General features: G+C 38.1%; 1 protein-coding gene and 1 long non-coding RNA gene across 2 annotated transcripts; one reads left to right on the plus strand and one right to left on the minus strand.

Annotated features, from left to right (window-relative positions):
- Positions 1-106: 106 nt before the first annotated feature.
- LOC5578313 (40S ribosomal protein S5) lies at positions 107-16,244 on the minus strand. Its single transcript, XM_001656839.2, has 4 exons — positions 16,133-16,244; positions 15,195-15,690; positions 14,815-14,913; positions 107-339 (listed from the first exon to the last, which is right to left on the minus strand). The coding sequence occupies exons 2-4, from the start codon at positions 15,684-15,686 to the stop codon at positions 271-273; spliced, it is 660 nt and encodes a 219-aa protein (XP_001656889.1). The 5' UTR covers positions 15,687-15,690; positions 16,133-16,244; the 3' UTR covers positions 107-270.
- Positions 16,245-18,625: 2,381 nt separating this feature from the next.
- Positions 18,626-19,235, plus strand: LOC110675828. The gene is made up of 2 exons (XR_002499829.1): positions 18,626-18,779; positions 18,843-19,235. It is a non-coding gene; the product is annotated as an uncharacterized LOC110675828 (long non-coding RNA).
- The last annotated feature ends 3,778 nt before the right edge of the window (positions 19,236-23,013 follow it).

The following is a 23,013-nucleotide window of genomic DNA, read 5'->3' on the forward strand; positions in this document are numbered from 1 at the left end:
CGAAATAAACTTAAAAGAAAGACGTTAATCAACCTACCCTAATCTTTCTGCGACTAATAAAAACAGTTCACAATCCGTCGACAGAAATAACAACACCGATCTCAAATTCAATTTTCAGTTTTTCATTTTTTTATTCACGTTCTTGGTTTCGCAACCGAGTGCCTATTTTCCTTAGTTACAATGGTAATGCGAACAGTAGGGTACCAGCCACACCACCCAGAGAGGGCGCACGCGAGCACGCCCACATACACACACGGGTGAGTGCACACCTTATCGGTTGGACTTGGCCACACGTTCCAGTTCGTCCTTCTTCTTGATGGCGTACGAGTTGGAGGATCCCTGCAATGGAACGATTTGGGGAAAACTATTGGTTAGAGAATGTTTCGCTGAAAGGTGTGAGGAATATGCGTGCGAGATGGATTTGCAGATCAGAACAGACAGCGTGTGATTTACTCACACGAATTTCTAGAACGATTCCAGCAGAAATTTCCTCTAAAAAGTTTTGGGAACTCAACCAGATAAATTTCCATTAACTATATCTAAGAATTCTTAGTCGAGTTCTTCTCATAACTCCTTGTACCCAAGTTTGACCGATCGCAGTGCACTTTTCACGGCATTCTAGATTACCTTATGAGCCATAAAATTTTGGGCAACTGCAAGGGACATGGAGGTCTTTAACTTGTATTTGGTTCGACTATTAACTAGACAACACGTGTCAAGTTATTTACTCTCGGAAAAGTCTTTTCCCTGCGGCTTGAATCTCCAATATAAAAATCAGTATATTTTGATTTTTCTCAGGAATTATAAGAAATTGTTTCAACTTTTTTGTTGCATTTTTTTTTGGAATCAATCCATTGATTTACCAGGTATTTCATATTATTATTTTTTGAATTTCAACAAGGGATCAATCAGAATATATTTCAAGAATACACTGATTATTTGGTCAAGAATAAATCTAAGAACATACCCAAGAATTGCTCTAGTTAATCCCGAGGAGGTTCTTCAAAATATTGCTCTTCTGATACTAAAAATAATTACACCAGGACATTACTTACAACAATGAATTACGAAAAAATGCTTTAACAGGATGAGTTTCTAGAGGAATTTCAAAGAAGATTCCAGGATCGAAGAAGATCTTGAAGAAACATATGAATCTCCTGTGAAGTTCTCAGGAAAGGGATTCATTGAAGAATTCATCATGAAATTTAATGCAGAATTCCCAAAGATGACCCGGAGTACTATTATAAGGAACATTTTATTTAATTTTTTAGGTTTGCATCATCTGGTTTCAAGGTCTACACGATAAAACAAACATTTGACAATACTAAACTAGTTAAGACTACGCAAACGACATTTAAAGACGTTGCTTGAAAGACGTAACATTAAAATCGAAGAGATAGTAGGGTAAAAGCACCGGTTTTGGCCAGCCTAACAGAAAATGTCAATAAAAATAATATGTGAAGCCCTTTTTTAAATACAAACATGTCAAATGCAAGCTTTCAATTCATATTATGTATGAAAAATATCGGGGGCCTTCCTTAACCGAGCGGTTAGTCCACGGCTACAAAGCAAAGTCATGCTGAAGGTGTCTGGGTTCGATTCCCGGTCGGTCCAGGATCTTTTCGTAATGGAAATTTCCTTAACTTCCCTGGGCATAGAGTATCATTTTTTCACTTTTCTTGAGTGAAACAGCATACTTAGCTTTATTTTTCAATTTTTTTTCGCACAGAGACACTCTATATTGCGAAGCATCTCTATGTATCATATACTTTACGAAAAAGAAAAAAATAAGCATATGGAGACGTTTTTTCAGAATTTTAAAATTTTACACATGAAAGAGGAGGGAACATGTCCCTCATACAAAAGATTGCAAAAGATATCAGATGATAATTTTGGCGTAAAATTCGAGAATGAACTTTTAAAACCGCCTGCACTGAAATAAATCTAGGAGGATATTTTATCAGAAATTACATATAAGTCGAACTCCTCGTTTGGCTCATACATCTTATATGCATACCAATGCTTGTTATTCATATTCTTGTGCGAAATCAACAGCTTTCAAATAAAAATGTAAGACGTTAGGTCACGCTAAAATGATATGCTCATAACATGAGCGTTACTAGCTTCGCATATACATTTCACAAATCGGCTTGACTGCATCATTTATACACATGCGTGTCATATTGAAGGAATAATTTCGTCTGTTATTATAAGCAGAGTGAGTGCCAAAGAGTATAAAAGTTCATTGGCTTACTGCTGGAATGTTTTCAGTTACGTTTTAGAGCATTAATAACCATCATACTTCAATATTGTACAAGTGGTGAGTACCCTTCTAGCTGTTCCAAAACTTACATGAAGTGTTAGTTATGTATTTTTTAATAAATTTCTGTGACTACGCAACTTGTACGGAACCCATGGCGAAACCCATTAAAGACCATCTATGTTAAACCTTCATGGGGAAACTGCTAGAAGGACGATTAAATCAACGGGAGACTGAAAATTTAGTAGGTACATATTCGGATTTCTACGTAAATGTGATACCGTATTAAATTCAAATTAAGTTACTATAGCTATATTATTTTCTGTTTCAGTAAAATGCTCGTCTTCTGTGGGAGACAATTCCTCAAGGTCCGACAGGTCTAGTTGACTGTTTTAGGAGAAAAATCTGTGTCCGTACTGTTTTTACGGAACCTGTACACGAATCATATTCAATAAAATGTTTTAAACTTGATATTTGTTTATTTTATTATTATAATTGATGAACGCAATGCAAATACAAAAATGAACACAGGAAAACATAATGAAAAGCATATGCAGGGTGGCCACCGAATTTCGATTTTGAAATTCCCGCTTTTTTCCCGGTTTTCCCGGTATGTTTTACTTAATTTTCCCGGTTTTTAATTCATTATTTGCAACGACTTTAATAGACTCTTTCTATATCGTTTCTATGAAAAGTACTGAAATATTTTTTTAAAAACGATTCAAAAAATTTTACTTATTTTTTTCTTAGTAATTTGATTGTTTATCAATAGTTTCACTATTGGAACAATAAGTTAACTATTAGATTTTTCTAATATATATAGAATCTTATCCTGAAAACTATGACATGGTATAGTATTCATCTGAATCGATTTGTCTCGTGTTCGTCGAAAATCAATGAAGCCCTGGAGCTATCTATCATGGGAAAGAGATGGTTAATTGTGCTAATAAAACAGATCCTACTCTTGACACGACAGGAGTTTAATTTGAATGCTATTTGACCCATATTTACCAACAGCCTTTTAAGCCAAATTTAAAATTTTCAACTTCAAGTTTGAGGATCTAGAGAACCTGACAACCGTTCGCGTTGGATATTTGATGGATTGGTTGCATTCTGGTGATGATAAAACGATCAAAATTTCAGCTCAGAGCTCTGTTCAGTACCAAATAGACTCGTGCTCTTGAAGTTTCATGGTTTGGCTTTGGTATATAATCACCTTAATCGCATCTTAATGCTGAATTTCAGATAATATGGCCGACAAAAGCCCCAGGTGTCTAAGTAAACCATCAAGATGCCAAATAGTTCTTTAACGTAATGTAAATTATTTCAATTCCTAAACCTTTGAATTTTCTTCTCTAAAGCAAATAAGTTCAAGGTATGGATGAAACAAATCCGCACATGTAGATGCACTTACATAGTGTTCACTCACAATTTTAATAACACCGAAAATCATCATTTTTGACACCCATCCACCCTCTCGTAATGCTTTTTGTATGGATATTCTACACATTTTATATGCGCTGTAACAGCTTGATCGATATTAAAATCCTAAATGCGCCCATATTCAAAACTTTTGTCGACTAGATAACAAGTGACATATTAAAAACTTTTATAAATAAATGCTTGTTTTCAAGATTAGTTGTGGTATCCAACAATTACAGAAGAGTGCAATAAGTAATTAATCTTTGATTCAAAACGTCAAGTAAAAAAAATAGAGAAAAGTTCAAAAAATATTAGCACTGACAGTTCGAGAACAAAAATTCAAAAAAATATTTTGAAACGTTGCTTAGAAAAGAGTGAAGCAGTTTTAAGAAATATGATGTAGCATAGTAGAAATTAAATAATTAATGTTTGAAATTATTTCGAAATTGCGGATGCCATGAGAATGTCATTAAACATAACTACTTTCTATAATTTATTTTGGAGGTAATTTTGTAGAGTACAACTTGAAGATGTTCGTTCAAAACGATTTTCCCGGTGATCTTCTCAAATTCCCGGTTTTTCCCGTCTTTTTCTCGGTGGATTCAAATTCCCGTCTTTTTCCCGCTTTTCCCGTTTTTCCCGGTTTGGTGGCCACCCTGATATGGATTACTCATAAAACAACTTGTTTTCGTTTATTGTTATTCATTTTACACGCATATAAAGGCGACATGCACAACTCACTTGCAGGACTGGTAGCAAGTCACTTTTTAGTGACTTGGTCACTTTTTTCGACCTGGTCACTAAAAAGTCACTATTTCCAACAAAATGTCACTAAAGTCACTTTTTTTCACGAAAATGGTCACTAAAGTCACTTTTTTCGTGATCTGATGATTATGAAATTAAAGGCAGGTTAGCTTTCCAACCATGCAACCATGGTTAGAAAAAATAACAAAAAATTCAAAGAGTTTGTCAGAAACTCGTACAGAACTTCTAAAGCGAGTACTATAAAGAATTTAAGAAATTATATTTGAAATTCCTTCAAATAAACTATACATTTATCCATTAAGGTGAAACAGCTTGAAATCAACTTCTGAGATTGCACTAAAACTTCAAAGGCACAAATCTCGCAAAGCAGGCCTACAACAACAGTGCACTTTTTATTTTGGCTTTGTGCACTAGCAGAAAGCTTAAAATAAGAAGATCAGGAACGTTTGCCTACTATTTCTCCAGTATTGTGCCTTCGAAAACGCGAGTAGGGTCACAAGTCGGCCATTGTGACGGCCATCTTTGGATTCCGAGATGTTTCACCTTAATCAAATCTTGACACTCTTTTTCATACGGCTTTGGTCAACTATTTCTATACATAAACACGTCTCTATAATGAATGCTTGAACGTTGTTGGACGATATTAATTAATCACTAGTGATATCAGTGGCTATTCCAAATCATCAAATCCACATGTTCATACAATACAAATTAGCGTTTGCTGTTTGTTTTATAATCTAAGTATGCAAAATTAGTCATGTTCAGGGTCGCAGATCAGATAAAACGTGTGATTACGAGCGATTTGATTGTTTTCAAAACCTAATTCATTCATTCAAACGATCAGTTGAAATATAGATATTTTAATATGACTGGAATAATTTTCTCAGGGTTCTGAATTATCGTATCAATGATGCGAAATCTACGATTTTTCGCACGTAAGGAGAATGCTTTTTCGCTTACTCACGTGAATATCTTTTTTCGCTCACACTTATTTTCCCTAGAGTTACGATGGAGGATAACCGAAAATCTTTCCACTCTGGGGATAATATCTTTTTCACCCCATCATATTTTCGCTCACCAACTTCTCCCGAGAATTATCACTATGTGGATAAACAAAAACTAATGCCGCCGACGGGATTCGAACCTACAACATTGCTAAAAACAGCAGTGATGCGTGCACGCTATCCATGCTACCACATCAACTTGATCTTCTCAAATTCCCGGTTTTTCCCGTCTTTTTCCCGGTGGATTCAAATTCCCGTCTTTTTCCCGCTTTTCCCGTTTTTCCCGGTTTGGTGGCCACCCTGATATGGATTACTCATAAAACAACTTGTTTTCGTTTATTGTTATTCATTTTACACGCATATAAAGGCGACATGCACAACTCACTTGCAGGACTGGTAGCAAGTCACTTTTTAGTGACTTGGTCACTTTTTTCGACCTGGTCACTAAAAAGTCACTATTTCCAACAAAATGTCACTAAAGTCACTTTTTTTCACGAAAATGGTCACTAAAGTCACTTTTTTCGTGATCTGATGATTATGAAATTAAAGGCAGGTTAGCTTTCCAACCATGCAACCATGGTTAGAAAAAATAACAAAAAATTCAAAGAGTTTGTCAGAAACTCGTACAGAACTTCTAAAGCGAGTACTATAAAGAATTTAAGAAATTATATTTGAAATTCCTTCAAATAAACTATACATTTATCCATTAAGGTGAAACAGCTTGAAATCAACTTCTGAGATTGCACTAAAACTTCAAAGGCACAAATCTCGCAAAGCAGGCCTACAACAACAGTGCACTTTTTATTTTGGCTTTGTGCACTAGCAGAAAGCTTAAAATAAGAAGATCAGGAACGTTTGCCTACTATTTCTCCAGTATTGTGCCTTCGAAAACGCGAGTAGGGTCACAAGTCGGCCATTGTGACGGCCATCTTTGGATTCCGAGATGTTTCACCTTAATCAAATCTTGACACTCTTTTTCATACGGCTTTGGTCAACTATTTCTATACATAAACACGTCTCTATAATGAATGCTTGAACGTTGTTGGACGATATTAATTAATCACTAGTGATATCAGTGGCTATTCCAAATCATCAAATCCACATGTTCATACAATACAAATTAGCGTTTGCTGTTTGTTTTATAATCTAAGTATGCAAAATTAGTCATGTTCAGGGTCGCAGATCAGATAAAACGTGTGATTACGAGCGATTTGATTGTTTTCAAAACCTAATTCATTCATTCAAACGATCAGTTGAAATATAGATATTTTAATATGACTGGAATAATTTTCTCAGGGTTCTGAATTATCGTATCAATGATGCGAAATCTACGATTTTTCGCACGTAAGGAGAATGCTTTTTCGCTTACTCACGTGAATATCTTTTTTCGCTCACACTTATTTTCCCTAGAGTTACGATGGAGGATAACCGAAAATCTTTCCACTCTGGGGATAATATCTTTTTCACCCCATCATATTTTCGCTCACCAACTTCTCCCGAGAATTATCACTATGTGGATAAACAAAAACTAATGCCGCCGACGGGATTCGAACCTACAACATTGCTAAAAACAGCAGTGATGCGTGCACGCTATCCATGCTACCACATCAACTTGACGAAAGCAGCAGTTAATTTGATGCATAAAAGCAACTGCTGCTTGTGGCGATGGACACATGAAAAGTTCTCCATGGAGAGGAGAATGATAAAATAAAATTCTCACAGCTGTGGAGTTGTGCCATTATCTATTTTCGCTTTGTTTTGTAGACGGATAATTTCGCAAGGCAGCTTTTCGCTGAAAATTGTGGTGATGGAGAAATCCATTATCGTGAGAGTGAGTGAGAATTCGGAAGCTTGAATTTTCTAATTCGGTTTATCTCGAATTCGTCAATAATCAGTTGCGTTTTGGAGTTAAGACCCAAACGCAATGATAGCGGAACGGCAACGGAACGCGTAACCAGTTCACCAGCATGAACTATAACATGCTTGTCGATTCAGTGTCAGTTCACTTTTATTCGTTGACAACTCAGTCGAGACGGTGTGATCCATGCTGGCGAACCGGTTCCGCTTTCCGTTATCATTGCGTTTGAGCCTTTGTTACATTTTATGGCAGTATGAGAAGAAACTAAAATTTATAAAAATTACCAGAGACTCAAAAGTGCTTATTGGATGAAAATTTATACAGCTCATACCCAATATTGGGTGAATAGTCAGAAAATAATATTGATAGGAGTTTCTTTCCTACTGCATTACGAGGCTCATGTATATTATCAATGTGACGGTTATGCTGTTACATGTAGCAATGTGACAAAATAACTTGGCATTTTTTTTAATTTTCTAGAACATACTCACAGATAACAGTAAGTTGACTAAAACTGTTCATTTGATTTGATCATTTGATGACTCTACACTAGAGTGTTAATTTTCCGGCCATTTTTCTCGTCCCGGGATTCGAAACAAAAATCTTAGCTTGTCCCGGGAAATGCCGGGATCCCGGGATTTATGAAATGTTCAATAAAACTAGTATTTTGGTAGAAATGGAAGTACAACAATATAATGTTTTTAAATGAAATAAAAAGATAATGTAGCTTTCCATTAATTATAACAAATAGTATTTGGTATATGGTTTTCGTATTATGTTGATGTAACTTAATAAAAATCAAAACTTAGCTTGACTAATGATGGATTTGCTAGTGATTTTTTCAAATTCTCTATAACACTTATGAATAGAAGAATGGTAAAAAATTAAGTCATAATATTGAAGCAATTTGCTTCAGACATTTCAAAACTCATCAAAACTTTAGAACAAAAGAAACAATTAAGGATAATCGCAGGTATTGTAGAATATCATGCCAAAAGTTAATAACTGAAAATTATTGACTGAAGTTTAGATGTACTTTCAAATTAGCTTTCTCAGAATTTGCTTATAAAAATGGCTAATGATGGAGAGAAAAGCATTAAAGCTAAGTAGCCCGTCATTCATTTTGGCAGCCATGTTGATTTTGCAGCTCGCAATTTCAAAGTGATAAAACTCAGTTAACATAAGTAATATTGATTCGAAAAAGTATCACTACTTGCGCTTACATGTAGAAAGTATGCTAATGCTTTTTTAGTTATCTCAGTGTAAAATCAAGCGATTTTCTTTATTTCGCAATCGTGAGATGAATAAGCCACAATCATCGATGCCCAGTACAAATTCCAATGACGGTCTACTTTGCCTTAAAACTTTGCAACTAGACAAATAAAAATATGTGTTTCTTTTTTTGGTACATTCGTCTTATCTTGAAAATAATTATTCTTTCCAATGATGGTTTTCTATTTTATCAAATAAGAAAAATGTAATTGTTTTTTATTGAAGTTTAGTGGTTTTCATCAAATTCTACGTGCATTTCAGGAATCCCTAGATTCTCGGGATGTCAGAACTGCTATCCTGGGAAACGAAAAATCTCGAAATTTGTAAAATCCCTGAATTTTTTGTCCCGGTATGAACACTCTACTCTCCACGGTATTAACAGGAAATTGGCTTGTTTAGGTATATCCAGTTTCTAACATATTCTGAATCTACGTTAAAAATTGAGCAAGAATCCCAAGTTTCAAAATTTTCCGTGGCCTAGAACTATTTTAAAAACACGTTTGAAATTAGTATGAAAATCACTTTTGAAGTACCCTACGGCAAATTTTACTTCGGGACGAGCTGTCATGTAAATTAAAATGTCATTGGGTCGACGGATTGTAATCTTTTTGAATCATTTATCATATACCTTTTAGAAGTGCAATAAAATTGTGTCATATTTAAAAAATGTGCTCTTTCGATAAAGCTACAAAAAACTGTGATTTTTTTTCCACTAAACAACCCAATTGTCAAAAATGTCATTTCATTTTTAGCCATTGTTATGACCAATACTTATAGTTTTGAAGTCACTTTTTGGTCACTATTTGGCCACTATTTGGTCACTTTTTGGTCACTATTTTGATCATTTTGGTCACTAAAGTCACTATTATTTTGCTGTCTAACTGCTACCAGCCCTGCACTTGTAAACATAACATGCATTGCAAATAACAATGTCATACTTGTCCACAAGGACAAGTTATATGTTTTGCATATAACTCATCGCAGTCGGTTTTAGCCTATGGTAAATCTTATTGGATTTTCAAATAGTGCGAAATTATATGTTTTTCATATGCTAACAACTAGTAAAGTTGGCTCAGTGTGGACCGTTTCCCAACTTCTACACCCTTGATAACCTCAGACTTGATGAAAATCGCTAGTTTTCATTTGTTGTGTTCCTTCGATCGTTCTGGACAAACATGGAAAAAGGGCTAAAGTTTTATATGCATTTCATTTTCGTTTTTATTGGAAAAAGTAAAATTATGCGTTTCAAATGCTTTATATTCAATCAGAATAAAAGTTGCTATTGTGACATTACTTTTGAATAAGTATGAATAGCTTTTCAATCGATTTTTTGTCACATCTGTTAAAATGCAGAAATATGTTTAATCTACTACGCGCTTTTATCATGTTTGTCCATTGTTTTAGATCTGGGCTCACAGTGACAGTTCGTGACAGCAGACTCTCGGCTCACCTTGACGTACATAAATTTCGTATTGGTTTCTCCCTCCCAGGGTACAAGCAATTATGTGATGGCATTCGTTGGTTGATGCGAAGCAAACAGTAAACGCTTCCTTATTGTGAGTAAAGGTAGCAAGTGGAATGAAGAAAAATTTACTCGTTGACGATTTTTGATTGAAGTTAGTCGTGCATTCTTTCGACGATGACGAGACGACGACCTGCCAGGGTTATTATACTGGATGCCGATGTCTGTTTTTATTTCGTCACCGCACGATGATTGTCTGCCCTGTAGGTGAATTCCGGCGCACATTTTCTTCGAAGAGAAGAAATGTTTTCCATAATCCACCAGCAAGAAAATTTTCTTTTCTTCGAAGAAAATACACGCCGGAATTCGCCTACTGGTTTACATATTATTTACAATTCATATCTCATCATATTTGCCTATATAATTGAGTTCAGGGCGTTCAGGGCTTCTTGAAGGCTGGTTGAACGGTTGAACTGATTTCATTATTTTGTCTCTGCACTGCACTATCAGGTCGTCCCCTTGATGCTACAACTAGATAACTTGAAATTTGAAATTTTTGACTTCAATATGTCAAAACATTATTATCAATTAAATCGGCAAAATATCCACAGCTCATAAGCGTGTGATTCAAAATACATAAGTTGAAGTTTATTTTCTAATCATATTCTCTGCGATTAGCCATCACCTTGTACAACGAACATATTTTCAAAGTTGCACATCTCAAAATTTTGATTTTCGAGTTATCTAGTTGTAGCATTAAGGGGACGAGGTGACGCACACCTAAAACGCAGAGGCGTCGCGTGGCCTAATTATCAACCTGTGCACATCTAATTTATGTCGAAATCGTTTTTGAACCTAGGTTGGAACTGGCGCAACCTGTTCTGAACCACAGTTTCAACCCCAACCCGATTCAAGTTCGACCGAACTACAATTTGCTTAACGTTGGTTTATTTATGTGTTGATAACCGACCCAGTTCATAAAAACGAAAACAACATTAGTGTCTTTTATATATGTCATTATTAGGTACACCTTGGATACAAACTTTTTTTTTTCTAAGGTAATAAAATGTATAATCAATCTTTACTAACCTTCGTTTTCAAATATAATTTTTTCTAGTCTATCTGTCGATTAAAAACATTTATGATTGCAGATGCTAATCGGGTTGTTTAGTTTTATTTTTTCACTTTTTCTATTTTAACGATTAGTTATCATTATGGGGAAATTGTAAAATTGCATATGAAAATAATTCAAATTATGCGGGTCATCAGTTTCGATTTATAAAGCACTGTATTCTAACTAATATTGCAATATAGATTTAATGATCATAACCCACATATTTTAACATAGAATTAATACAAGATCGTTCGCTTCGTGTACTTGGTGCACGCATCAAGAAAATTGTTCGCTTTTAAACCACACCACAAGCGTTATACTGACGATGACGGTACGGAGGGCACGACCGCTTTTGAATTCATTTTCTGATTGTCTTCTGATTGACCATCACAAGTACCACCGCGCTAATACTGTATGCTGGAAGCGAGGTTCTTTACCAGTATTGTACAAAAAAATAACGCGCGGGCCCTGAGTCTCAAACTTACAGAAACTTCTTACCATCAGCCGTCCAAAAAATCAAGCCAGTACTCCACCACACCACAAGCTTGGTGATGTTGAAAGCGCGAAGGAAAAAAGAGAGCAAGCAAAACGGATCTCTCTCGTGGATTGATCTGTCTCTTGTCTCCCCACCGCACGCTCGCACAGATCGATGTGGCAAGACTGTGCACCGGCCAGAGTGGACGCTTTGGCTACTTACACTGAAACTAACGATGTAGTAATCTTAATCATGACAATGTTGTTAACGCAACTATCTCAAGATATTTTTAAATTAAATGCAATAATATCAATATTGAGAACAATGTGGTTGAAATTACCATGTCCCAAGACTATAATACCGTGTAGTTTCAACTTTGTAGTTATGGTCAAAAGTAAAACTTCTTGAAGTCAAAATTAACTACATGTGTAGTGATGGGTAAAGGATAATGATTTCGATTTTACCAGGGCCATGGTAAAAATTTCAACATAGAAAAAAATCTCAAGCTTATCTCAGTGGAAGACGCCATTTTTGTCTATCGGTTCTTTTGCGTCTAACCATCTAACCGATGGATAATTTATTTTGTTATTGGAGGCAAACAATAATTCGTATTTCAAATTTAAATAAAGCCTTGCAGAAACGACAACCCAGAGATACTTGATGATCAAGATATTGGTGGTAAGTATGATTTTGCTTTGATTGGGAAACCCATAATCATTCCTTGTAATTTTAGCCCGTGATAAAAAATCCTAGAAAATGAATGTTACGAAATGGTTTCCCCATGGTACTGGAATGGCCCCCAGTGTTCGTACGCCGGTAACCGTAGCTTCCACCCGATAAAGTTATGCATCTTTTAGTTGCCGGTCATCACATCCAACGAGCCGGGCGTAGTAGTCAGCTAAGCACCAATTGCACCGACTGTGGATTGAAAACCGCTCTATTAGTGGCCTCGAAAGATCTCCAAGTTCTGCAGCAGTCACGAGCAGATCAACGCGTCACTGCATCTCCGCACGGCTAGCTGAACCTGACCGAAGAGGTGTGGATAAATTATCATAAACTTAAAAATATAATTAAGCAAAATTGATTAACTTAAAATTTATATTAATTCAATATATACGCATTATGCTTCAAATAACGAATTTTGCAAAATATCGGAAGATCATACGATACAGATCAGATATTTTGCAAAAATTTGCATATTTGAATGCATTATGCGTGAATCTTTAGCATTTGATAATTTCAGATAAATACATGTTTTCTGTAAAATCCACTACACGGCTTTCGTTATTTAAATGCAGTTGCTGGTTGAAAATTCCACTTAAAGTTGTATTCGTAGTTACCATGTCCTAATCAGTTAAATTTACCACACGATAGTTGTAACTTTAAATGCAAGAGATGGTTGAAAAAATAACTTTTAATGGCCATCAACATAACTACAAAACATGGTAATTTTTACTGATCTCTTTCCATGTTGCCGCCATGGTAAAATTGACGACAAAATGTGGTCGAAGCGAATGTAGTGGGTAGTCTGCACAAATAAAGTGGTGCTGTGCATTTAATTTAAACCATCAACATGGTAATTTTTACTACAATGCTGTTTTCAGTGTACACACTGGCATTTGTAGTGCAAAAAACATTCTACCACATATAGAGAATTGTGTGTACGACGAAAGGCAACGCGTCTCCCGATGAGAGTGCACACGTTGGGTTTCATCGTCACAGCAGCAACGTGTAGCGTGGAATAAAGTGTTGCGTAGCATGCATCGCACTGAGCGCGTAGGGAAAATTAGGGCACAGATCTCGCGCCGCACCAAACAGCTTTTGCATTTAATTTGAATAGCAAAATATAACAACAAATATTTTGAAAGGTGATAATGGCGATGATCAATGATAAAGATAATTGAAATAGGCTAAATTTTATTGAGAGAATTAAAGAATCGTACTTCAATAATTTGTAGAAATTGTAGGTTGTTATGATGAGCGATTTGCCACCTGTGCAGTGCACATGTTGCACATGTGGACGCGACGCCTCTGCTAAAACGGTAACTCAGTATTTACAGCTAGGCTGAGACTCCTTCAGTAAAAAGGTGTGTATGACCAATCCTTAGCCGGGTTAGCAATTTGGTCTGGCCAACGAAGCGTGTCGAGCTTAATGTCACCTGCTATCCCACTGACGACGTATCGCTTTCTTGATCGCTCTGAATGCATCCCCTTCCGGAAGATCAGATCCATCCCGTAGATCAGCTTCGAAATAACTAGCGCCTTAAGCTAACTAGATCGGTGGCCGCAGTGGCCGCAGGGAAGCTTGACACCGATCATTTGAAGGATCCGAAGTCGAGAATCGCATGCTTTCTTCATCGCTTGGCATGCGGCTTAAACATTGAGAGTTCGATCCAGGGTTATTCCAAAGATCCGTAGACGGTTGGTCTTCGGAGCAGCGATTCGATCGAGTGAAGTGACTCGCCGTGTAAATCAAATGCAGTCACTTCGTTCTGCGAAACCGACAATTCTCATCTCTCCCAAATGAAACAAGATTAAAGCGAAAAGTACTTCCCGAACGTTGTAGAATTGAGCTGTTTTCGGGAATACACTTCTAAATTTGGGTTATATACACAAATATGTCGATTTCTATAGAAATTCCAAACGTTGTCCATCCCACAGATGTGGGTCAGTGCAAGAAGAGGCTCCCTATTATGTATCGAATCGACTCAAATGGATCAGAACACAATTACAGCAATTTATCTACGTGGTAAACGAATAGTGTGATGAGGTGTGTTAGTAAAAGCATACGTTTTGGCGCTTCTTTTGGAATCATTGATTAATAACTGTGGTATGGCTTTCAATTCCCTACAGTTATGAATTCATGTTTATAGGAATATGGTTGACATTTTATTTCCGATGAACGGAAAATATATGCTGAGGGATATTTTAGTTGGTTGAGATATTATGGTTCACGTAGGTAAAATGTGTTCTGCGTAATTGCACCTCTATTTAATGAGATATTCTTCATTTACTCCAACTCTGATCCATATTTGTGTGCTAACCATAACTGTGGGGCGACTGTATATGACAAGCAATCATCCAAAAACGGAAGTAACTGCACAAGGCAGGATTGCGATGGCGTCCATCTGTTCGGTTAACGGTATTCCCAAAACCCAATCCATTGTAAAGCTCACACGTACCTTAGCAGCGTTGATCAGCTCATCAGCCAAGCATTCGGCGATTGTCTTAATGTTACGGAATGCAGCTTCGCGGGCTCCAGTGCACAGCAGCCAGATAGCCTAAAAGTAAACCAAACCGATGGATTAGAAATTTACTCGGGTGTCAATAACACTGTTAAATGTTAGTATGGTTAGTATTAAGGAGATTGTAATTGGGCAACAAGAACACTTGATCCATGGGGCGGAAACCCGAATCTAGCGACTTTAGCCGCCCAATTTGAAGGTTAGTTTCCGATTCCAATGGAATTGAAGGAGAACATGCTTCCGCGAGGGAAAGTCCACCCAATATGCCTGCATAGAATCGGTATCCTGTGGTTCCCATTGCTCAATCCGGCTCTTACCTGGTTGACACGACGCAGGGGCGACACGTCAACGGCCTGACGACGGACGGTTCCGGCACGACCGATACGGGTCGAGTCTTCTCGTGGGCCGGAGTTGATGATGGCCTGGACGACGATCTGCAGTGGGTTTTCTCCGGTCAGCAGATGCATGATCTCGAAGGCGTGGCGCACAATGCGGACGGCCTTCAGCTTCTTGCCGTTGTTGCGGCCCTTCATCATCAGCGAGTTGGTCAAACGCTCCACAATCGGGCACTGGGCCTTGCGGAAACGCTTGGCGGCATAACGGCCAGCCGAATGCGGCAGATATTTGGCGTGCTTCTCCTTGACGGCAATGTAATCCGACACGGAAATGTCCGAAATGTGGATGTCATCGCTGCTCCAGCGCCCGAACAGCTTGATGTCCGGAAGTTCCGCAGGCTGCACAACCGGAGCCTGCTCGAAGACCTGGGGCTGTTCCTCCTCGAAGTTATCGAACGCTTCGACTTCAGACATGGTGCTGCAAAAGAATGCCACAGAATTCCTTCCGTCAATCCGGGATGTCCTTTTGTTTCACTGGCAATCAGTTTTCGTTCCAAACAAGCGAGCCTCCTTTCACTTAATAACTCCAACTAGTTTACTCTTCCTTGAACTTATAATCTTCATGCGGTCGGAGCAGATTACCGACGGAACAAACTTTAAGAACGACACGTGCCTTTGAGAGTCGGCGAGCAAATGAACGAGTGAAATGCTTCCTGGCTTCACATAACCCTCGACACCCTATTTCACTGCTACCAGGGATCAACACCGATCGAATTCACCCGAATTTCACACTGAATGGAACCATTAAGGAACCGTTTTCCACAAGGAGCCGCTTGGTTGGAACGTACTGTTGCCGTTTGTTGGATTTTCACCAAAATTTACACTATTTTTACAGTTAAAAATACTAAAAAGATATTCACTTATTTATATTTTACACGTCTGTGTTTGACAATGGCGTAAGCCGGAAAGAGGAAACTTCAGTCTGTCGGCGCGGCATGTTGGTAGCACTGCGCTTACGGTTTGTTGACATTTCGGCTGTCAAGATCAAAAGAGATGCTAGGCGTTTGAAGGCAAATCGGCACACGGAAAAACTAATGAAACCTAAAATTAAATGAGCTATTTTACGAAGCTGGTCAAATGGGTCAAATGACAGAAGACCTGGGAGAATTATTCAATCATCGTCATCAGTTTTCGCGATGATGATGGTTGATGACTGTGCGCATTTCTAGCATAGCTTTTCATCCAGGCGAAAACATAAATGGAGAAAAAGCATGAAAATATTTCTGATCGCAAAAGTACCTTATTATGTGCAATATGGGTAACAAAGAGGTAGGGGATCGTTCAAATATTACGTAACGCAATAGGGGGAGGGAGAGGGTCTGACACAGTGTTACGGTCCATACAAAAAATTTAAATTTTCCATACAAAATCTGTTACGTGGGGGAGGGAGGAGGTCCAAAATTGGAAAATTTTGCGTTACGTAATATTTGAATTAACCCTAGCTGCTACAATAACTAGGTGTAAAGTTGTAGTAACGAACATTTTTGGATCTCTTTTTTGTCATTTTCTCCATGTCCCCGTTTGGTAAAATGAGGCGTTGTTGAAAATCACGCTGAATTTAATCCCAGGTCTCCTGTCAATTGACGCCGTTACGGCGATCAGCTGTTCCGAAACGTCTCGTAAAATGGTTTAAGGCCGGTTTGCTACTGACAAGAAAAGGAATCGCCTATCTCGATGCGTGGAAAATTTCTCCCAAGAAATGGTCAAGAAAATCACTTTTTTTCTGATCGCAGTACGCAGTTGAAAAGAAATGTCACTTCAAAGGGGGCTCTCTGTAGGAAATTTCTTGACCCTTTCAGTCAAGGAATTTCTTTACTTTTCTTGAGCGAAACAGCATACTTAGCTTTATACTGTAAACTCGGCCGTATCTGGGAGGGAGGCACAGATCTGGAGCAACATTTGAAAAGGACCTAAGAGCAAAATGTAAACATTTTTTTCTTTCAGAAACCATTCACAAATTTCATGACGCTAAAGGGGGTGGGTGGGTGTCCTCGTAATGTTATGGATCATACAAAATTTTCGAAATATTCATACAAAAAGTGTTACTAGGGGGTGGGTGGGTGTCGAGAATGGTCATTTTTGGCGTTAGTTTTGTAGAAGTCACTTGACATTAGCTGTAACGACAAATGCAACCATGATAAATATTATCGTGATGCCACTAAACCGGATCGCACCAGCGCAACTCGCAACGCAACATCCACTCGCAACGATGGGTTTTGACGTTTTGATATCAACGTAATGTCAACGTCACCGGTGAAGGAATCCATAAGTTTGTTCATATGGTAAATATTTATTGATTTACGTTTTTTTACCCCAGAACGTTGATGGTAAATATTAATTAAAAATATCTTCACTAGTCAAAACCGACGCCTCAACAAAATTACTGTGGTACCTAACTTAATCATTCTCAGGGGGTGGGAAACTCGGCTCACTGTGCCCGGCACACTATTCCGCACAGTTCCGCACATCTGGGCACGCTTCTCATCAGCATTTTTTTCTTTTTTTTTATTGGATTTGACAACTGAATCTTTGTTGTTGTTAACCATCAGCAAAAAAAGTAGTGCGGCTCAACCCAGGCAACCAGTTGTTTTTACAATCTAAAACTTGATTTTGTTTGGTAAGTACTAAATGGAAAATGTATGCGTCTTCGTTTGCTCACAGCCGTTTATTTATTACTTTGCCTCCGGTACCAGATGTTTGGCGTGCAAATTGATGTTCGGTTCCCCGATGGTCCAGCCCAGCCCAGCCTCCACTGAGTAGCATTACCAGCGGCATTCCATGATTACGAACAATCTCGTACCTCCCGCCCACACCCTCGCCGATAATATCCAGTAAGATCTCGGAGGGTCATCTTTCAGCGCATTGGTGCCGGCGTCAGTGATGGAAAGTGACGAACATTTCTTCGTCAGAGCGCTGGTTTACTCGCATCTGTCTGCTCCCGAGTAACTACCCACATAGAAAAATACAATTGGCCATACATTTCAAACAGCAAGTTTCCTGTTTCTGTTACGGTTAATGTTTCACAAACAATCTCTTTTATGTAGAACAAAATGAAATCGAAAGCTTTGGACAGTAAAAAATGTTATGAGTACTTCATACGAAATAGTGATAATCTATTAAAGGATTCAAAAATGGTTGAACAATTTGGATCGAAAACTTTTATGAATGATGATTTTGCGGTATTTGTTTCAATTTGTGCAACCCACCTATACCTAAACATTTTACAATATATAACAATTACTTTACAGTTTGGCAAACAGTTCATTGGACTGATATGTTTGTGAGCTATTTTCAATTTCATCACCCTAAAAAAGCAAAAAAAGAACAAAATATGTTCAATTTGTTTGGCACATTTATTTTCACTGTGTAGAATATTTTTGGCGTGTTTTTCATCGCGCATTGTCTTAAAAAAAAAAAACAAACAAACCAACGAAAACATTTTCTGCTGCTGCTGGTTCATTTTTATTAAAATACACATCTAATCGAGCACCGGATTCAAAATCGATGGTAAGTAATCATTTTCTGAACTCATCCCGTCCAGCGGCATGTAATGTGCTACTATTTTTTCAGCTTACTTGTGATGCGAGGCATTTGAAATTGCAGTTCTAGTCGCTTCTACCAAGCCACGGGAACGTTGAGAACACCGGACACAACCCGAAATAAACAAGCAGGCAAACGAGGCAAACTGAACCCGTTCTCATAGCTTCGGTGGCTGCTGCCTGATAGTGAAGGGAGTCAGGTAAGCTGTGGACCTGGAGAGGATGTCCGGAACGTGATACACTCGTCTCATTCGGCTATCGCCTGCATGACTAACCCCAGCTTCACAGGTACGAAGACGAGGCCAAGCTGCCGGATGGAAAAATGTGTCCGTTTGTGTATATTATGACATGACATGATGAATTCAATTCAAGCGAAAGTGTGTAATTAAGATTAAATTGATACATAATAAAATTTTAAACACGAGTGTTCTTGTTTCATTACTCATAATGGAACATTTCATTGCATTTTCTTTTATTGTATAAATACAACGGAACGGTTCGATATACGGTTAAAATACCATAAAGCACCAAAAGCTGATAATTACACATACATTATTCGTTATAATGGATAAATATGGTTTAACTGTATTTGAACTGTTTGTCTAACAGTGAATTTGGCAAAAAAATGGATGGTATACCCACCTTTCGACAAACTATCCACGACAAATTTTGTTCGAGAAAATTGTCATTTTTGAATGGTTACATAACTTAACCGCCCATTCCCCACACTGTTATTTGCCCATTTACAATTTACCAAACTGTGAAAATCGTCTGCGGTACTGTTGGTTTATTGTTAATTTGGATGTTATAGGAAACTGGTTAGATATTTGTGCTTATTCTGCGCGGCGTGTGAGTCGAGACGAGTCGCTCTCACCTCGGGTGACGTGAGACGACTAATGTTAATCAAATGGGAGCGAGTCGACAATTGTCACCTCATTCGACTCGTGTCACCTCACACGCCGCGCAGAATAGGCACGATTGTTTTTAGTTGTTGTGGATAGTTTGGCGAATGGTGCCAGTACGGTTCCAGTTTATGCGGGTAAAGCTAAAAGTGATTCGCGAACCTGTTCAGAGTCATATTGTGCTTTTGGGAAAAATGCTGCTTCCCCTCCGAGATTTATGGTTTTCAAGGGCTTTGGCTACAAACTAGTAGTTTGCTGTCGATATGATGGTTATACAATTAATTTGTCTGTCAAAACCATAATAAATCACACCTTGCTCGGTTAATCGCGAGTAAACGCTCCCGAGCTTGTTGCTACCTCTTTTGACATGTTCTCTCGAGCAGACGGGTGCAGACTTACTCACACCTAGCCCACAGACAAACAGACGTCACACTCTCATCATTGTGCATCGACCACCTTTTTAACGGTCGATTCAAAATTTGGTAGGTGGCCAATCCGCCACCTGCAACGCTCGCATCGTTTTTGTTCGCGTTTGACGTTTACACACTACCGCCATCTGTTGGCCTGTCAGCCAAACAAACCGATTTTAGCATTGGGCGTACATGTCCTCGTGACTATGATTTTGATCGAGATTTGTTCTAAGTGTTACGTCTGTTTGTCTGTGCCTAGCCAGTTCCCGAGTCTGTGATGTTTGTTATGCGTTGGTATACACTCGTGAGCTGCTTCGTGTTGTGAACTCGTTTCCAGCACTGACCGGCGTTGAAGATTAGCCAGTTTGGTCGAAAACCGATAGAAACGACAGTACCAGATTCTCAACGCAGATGCTGCTCATCTCCCAGGAAGAGCTTCAGCCCAACCGTTCTCTGCCTTGTAGATAATCAATAATATATTTAATAAGAATAATCAATTTACACACTCCACCGTCATCCATCAAATCCGTAGCATATCCGTTGTCCTGGTGGTGATTCAAATTTACCATCATTTCTGTTCGTTTTCTGATCTGGGCCCATTCACAAATTTCATAACGCTAGAAGGGGTGGGTGGGTGTCCTAGCGATGTTACGGCCCATACAAAAAATGAATAACATTCATACAAAAAGCGTTACAAGGGGGTGGGTGGTTGCCCGAAATGGCCCATTTCAGCGTTATGAAATAAATGAATGAACCCTCTCGCCCCAAAAGCCATTGGTAACCGAGTGTGTCTTCCTTAGGCGAGTGGTTAGAGTCCGCGGCTACAAAGCTAAGCCATGCTGAAGGCGTCTGGGTTCGGTTCCCGGTTGATCCAGGATCTTTTCGTAATGGAAATCATGAAATCATATCATCGTACCTGCCACACGATATACGAATGCAAAATACAAGTTTCTGATCGTTGATAATTATTTAAATATATGAAAACTAACGAATCCAATCCTGCGTTGAAGATGTTAGGGCTCATTCTCAAATTTCATAACGTTAAATGAAGTCGGTGGGTGCCCTTGATATTACAGTTGATACAGAATTATTAAAATATTTATACAAAATTCGTTACGAGGGTGTGGGTGGGTGTCTAAATTGGCCATATTCAGCATAACATAATTCGTGAATAATCCTTTAGTAAAAGTCACATTGTATGTACAACATTTATTGTTAGATATCAAGAACCACTAATAGGATAGGTACAAAGACAAATTAAAGACCTCCATGTCCCTTGCAGTTGCCCAACATTTTATGGCTCATAAGGTAATCTAGAATGCCGTGAAAAGTGTACTGCGATCTGTCAAACTTGGGTACCTTTTGTACTACCGAGGGACGAAATGCAGTACTAGAAGTGGTACCCAATCTGAGCCCGAGTGTGACGGACCTGATAGGTACATTGAAAGATACAAACATGAAATGTTTTATTTAATTTAATTTGAAGCCAACTACTCTATTACTATCTCACCTTTAGCAAGTCTTTGGCATGCAAATTAATAATCGAGTCCACAATGATCCACGCTTAGCTCCGAAAATCATCTCGGATGAGAAGCATCAGCAGCGTCACGGCACGGTCCATCTCATGAACGATCTCGTCTCTTTCGACCACTACCTGGCTGGTGATAACCAGTACCCTCACCAGGTCATTCTTCAGCACATCGGTGCTGGCGAATAGGGGCAGATTGGTTCTCAATAAAATTATCAGCTTCCGCAAGTACTCCTCATCTTTCTATCGCCAGTCCATCCATCAGATTCTTTGAATATCCGTTGCCCTGGTGGGCATCCAAATGAGCGATAATAATCCACTCGATTCCTCTGCCATCGGACTGCAACATTGTATTGATTAATGTATTGTTTAAGATTCAATTATACTTAAAACTTACCAATATATGTTCATAAATGTTAATAACGCTTCCGGCAAGTAAAAACTTTAGCTCCAAAGCTGTCCAGACTAGAGTTTGGGGTCTCGAAGTTTTCGAAAAAAAAAACAAAAACAATCTGTCACGAAACGATCACAGTTGCCAGTTTTTGCAGTGCAATTTTTAATTTTGTATGTGCTGTAACATTCCCACCCACTCCTCCAGCGTTATGAAATATATGATTTGATCATTGCACGGTAACGTCATCAGCAAATCGTTCTCTTTCCCTCCTTCGTGAAATCTGAAAACAACGGTGCCAGTTCCCTTCAAAATTGAAAGGGCATGATTGCTTTCAAGTTTTGTTGAAGAACGGAAAAAAAGAGAATTTCGTGAAATATATTATAAAAAATATATAGTATCGTGAAATATATAGTATCTATAGATACTTAATGGGCCTTGAGATTGATCGTGTATTGGTATTTGTGGAACTTTGCTTGTAGACCTCTATGGGGTCCTAAAATGTTTAATGAATTCTCGTTTTTATTCAATAATACGAAAGAGCATGTTCTTGCAACTACTTTAGCAAGTTTTCCCGCTCAAATAACGGCTATATCATTTTTTAACTTCAATTTTAAAAATGGTTCCAAATATCAACCTTGACACTTGTGATCTTGTTTGACATTCACTTTTTCGACAAAAATGCCACAGGGCATATAGTTTTAACACTGGGGTTGTTCCTATCTGACATTTCGGAAGGGACACGGAAAACAAAATATACCCAAAATTCGAGTTTAAACCAAGGGGTGTGACAAAATCTCAAAAATCATGAAAAAATGTTGTTTGTACTTAAACCAATGAAAATCATTTAAAAATTGAGTAAACATGTGTTTCTGCCCTAAACTTAAGCGTTTGGTAATAAAATTGAGACAGGGCTTTAGGACCCTATTGGCTCATAATACTTCCCTGGTAAAAATGCGTGTAGTTTATTT

This window comes from Aedes aegypti, chromosome 2 (assembly GCF_002204515.2).
Source record: "Aedes aegypti strain LVP_AGWG chromosome 2, AaegL5.0 Primary Assembly, whole genome shotgun sequence".
In the NCBI taxonomy this organism is placed as follows: Eukaryota; Metazoa; Arthropoda; class Insecta; order Diptera; family Culicidae; genus Aedes; species Aedes aegypti.

Coding starts and splice junctions, on each gene's coding strand:
- LOC5578313 (XM_001656839.2), bottom strand. CDS start 15,686: ATGTCTGAAGTCGAAGCGTTCGATAACTTCGAGGAGGAACAGCCCCAG. Junction 14,914..15,194: donor CCCTGCGTCGTGTCAACCAG/GTAAGAGCCGGA, acceptor GTTTACTTTTAG/GCTATCTGGCTGCTGTGCAC. Junction 340..14,814: donor AGCTGATCAACGCTGCTAAG/GTACGTGTGAGC, acceptor GTTCCATTGCAG/GGATCCTCCAACTCGTACGC.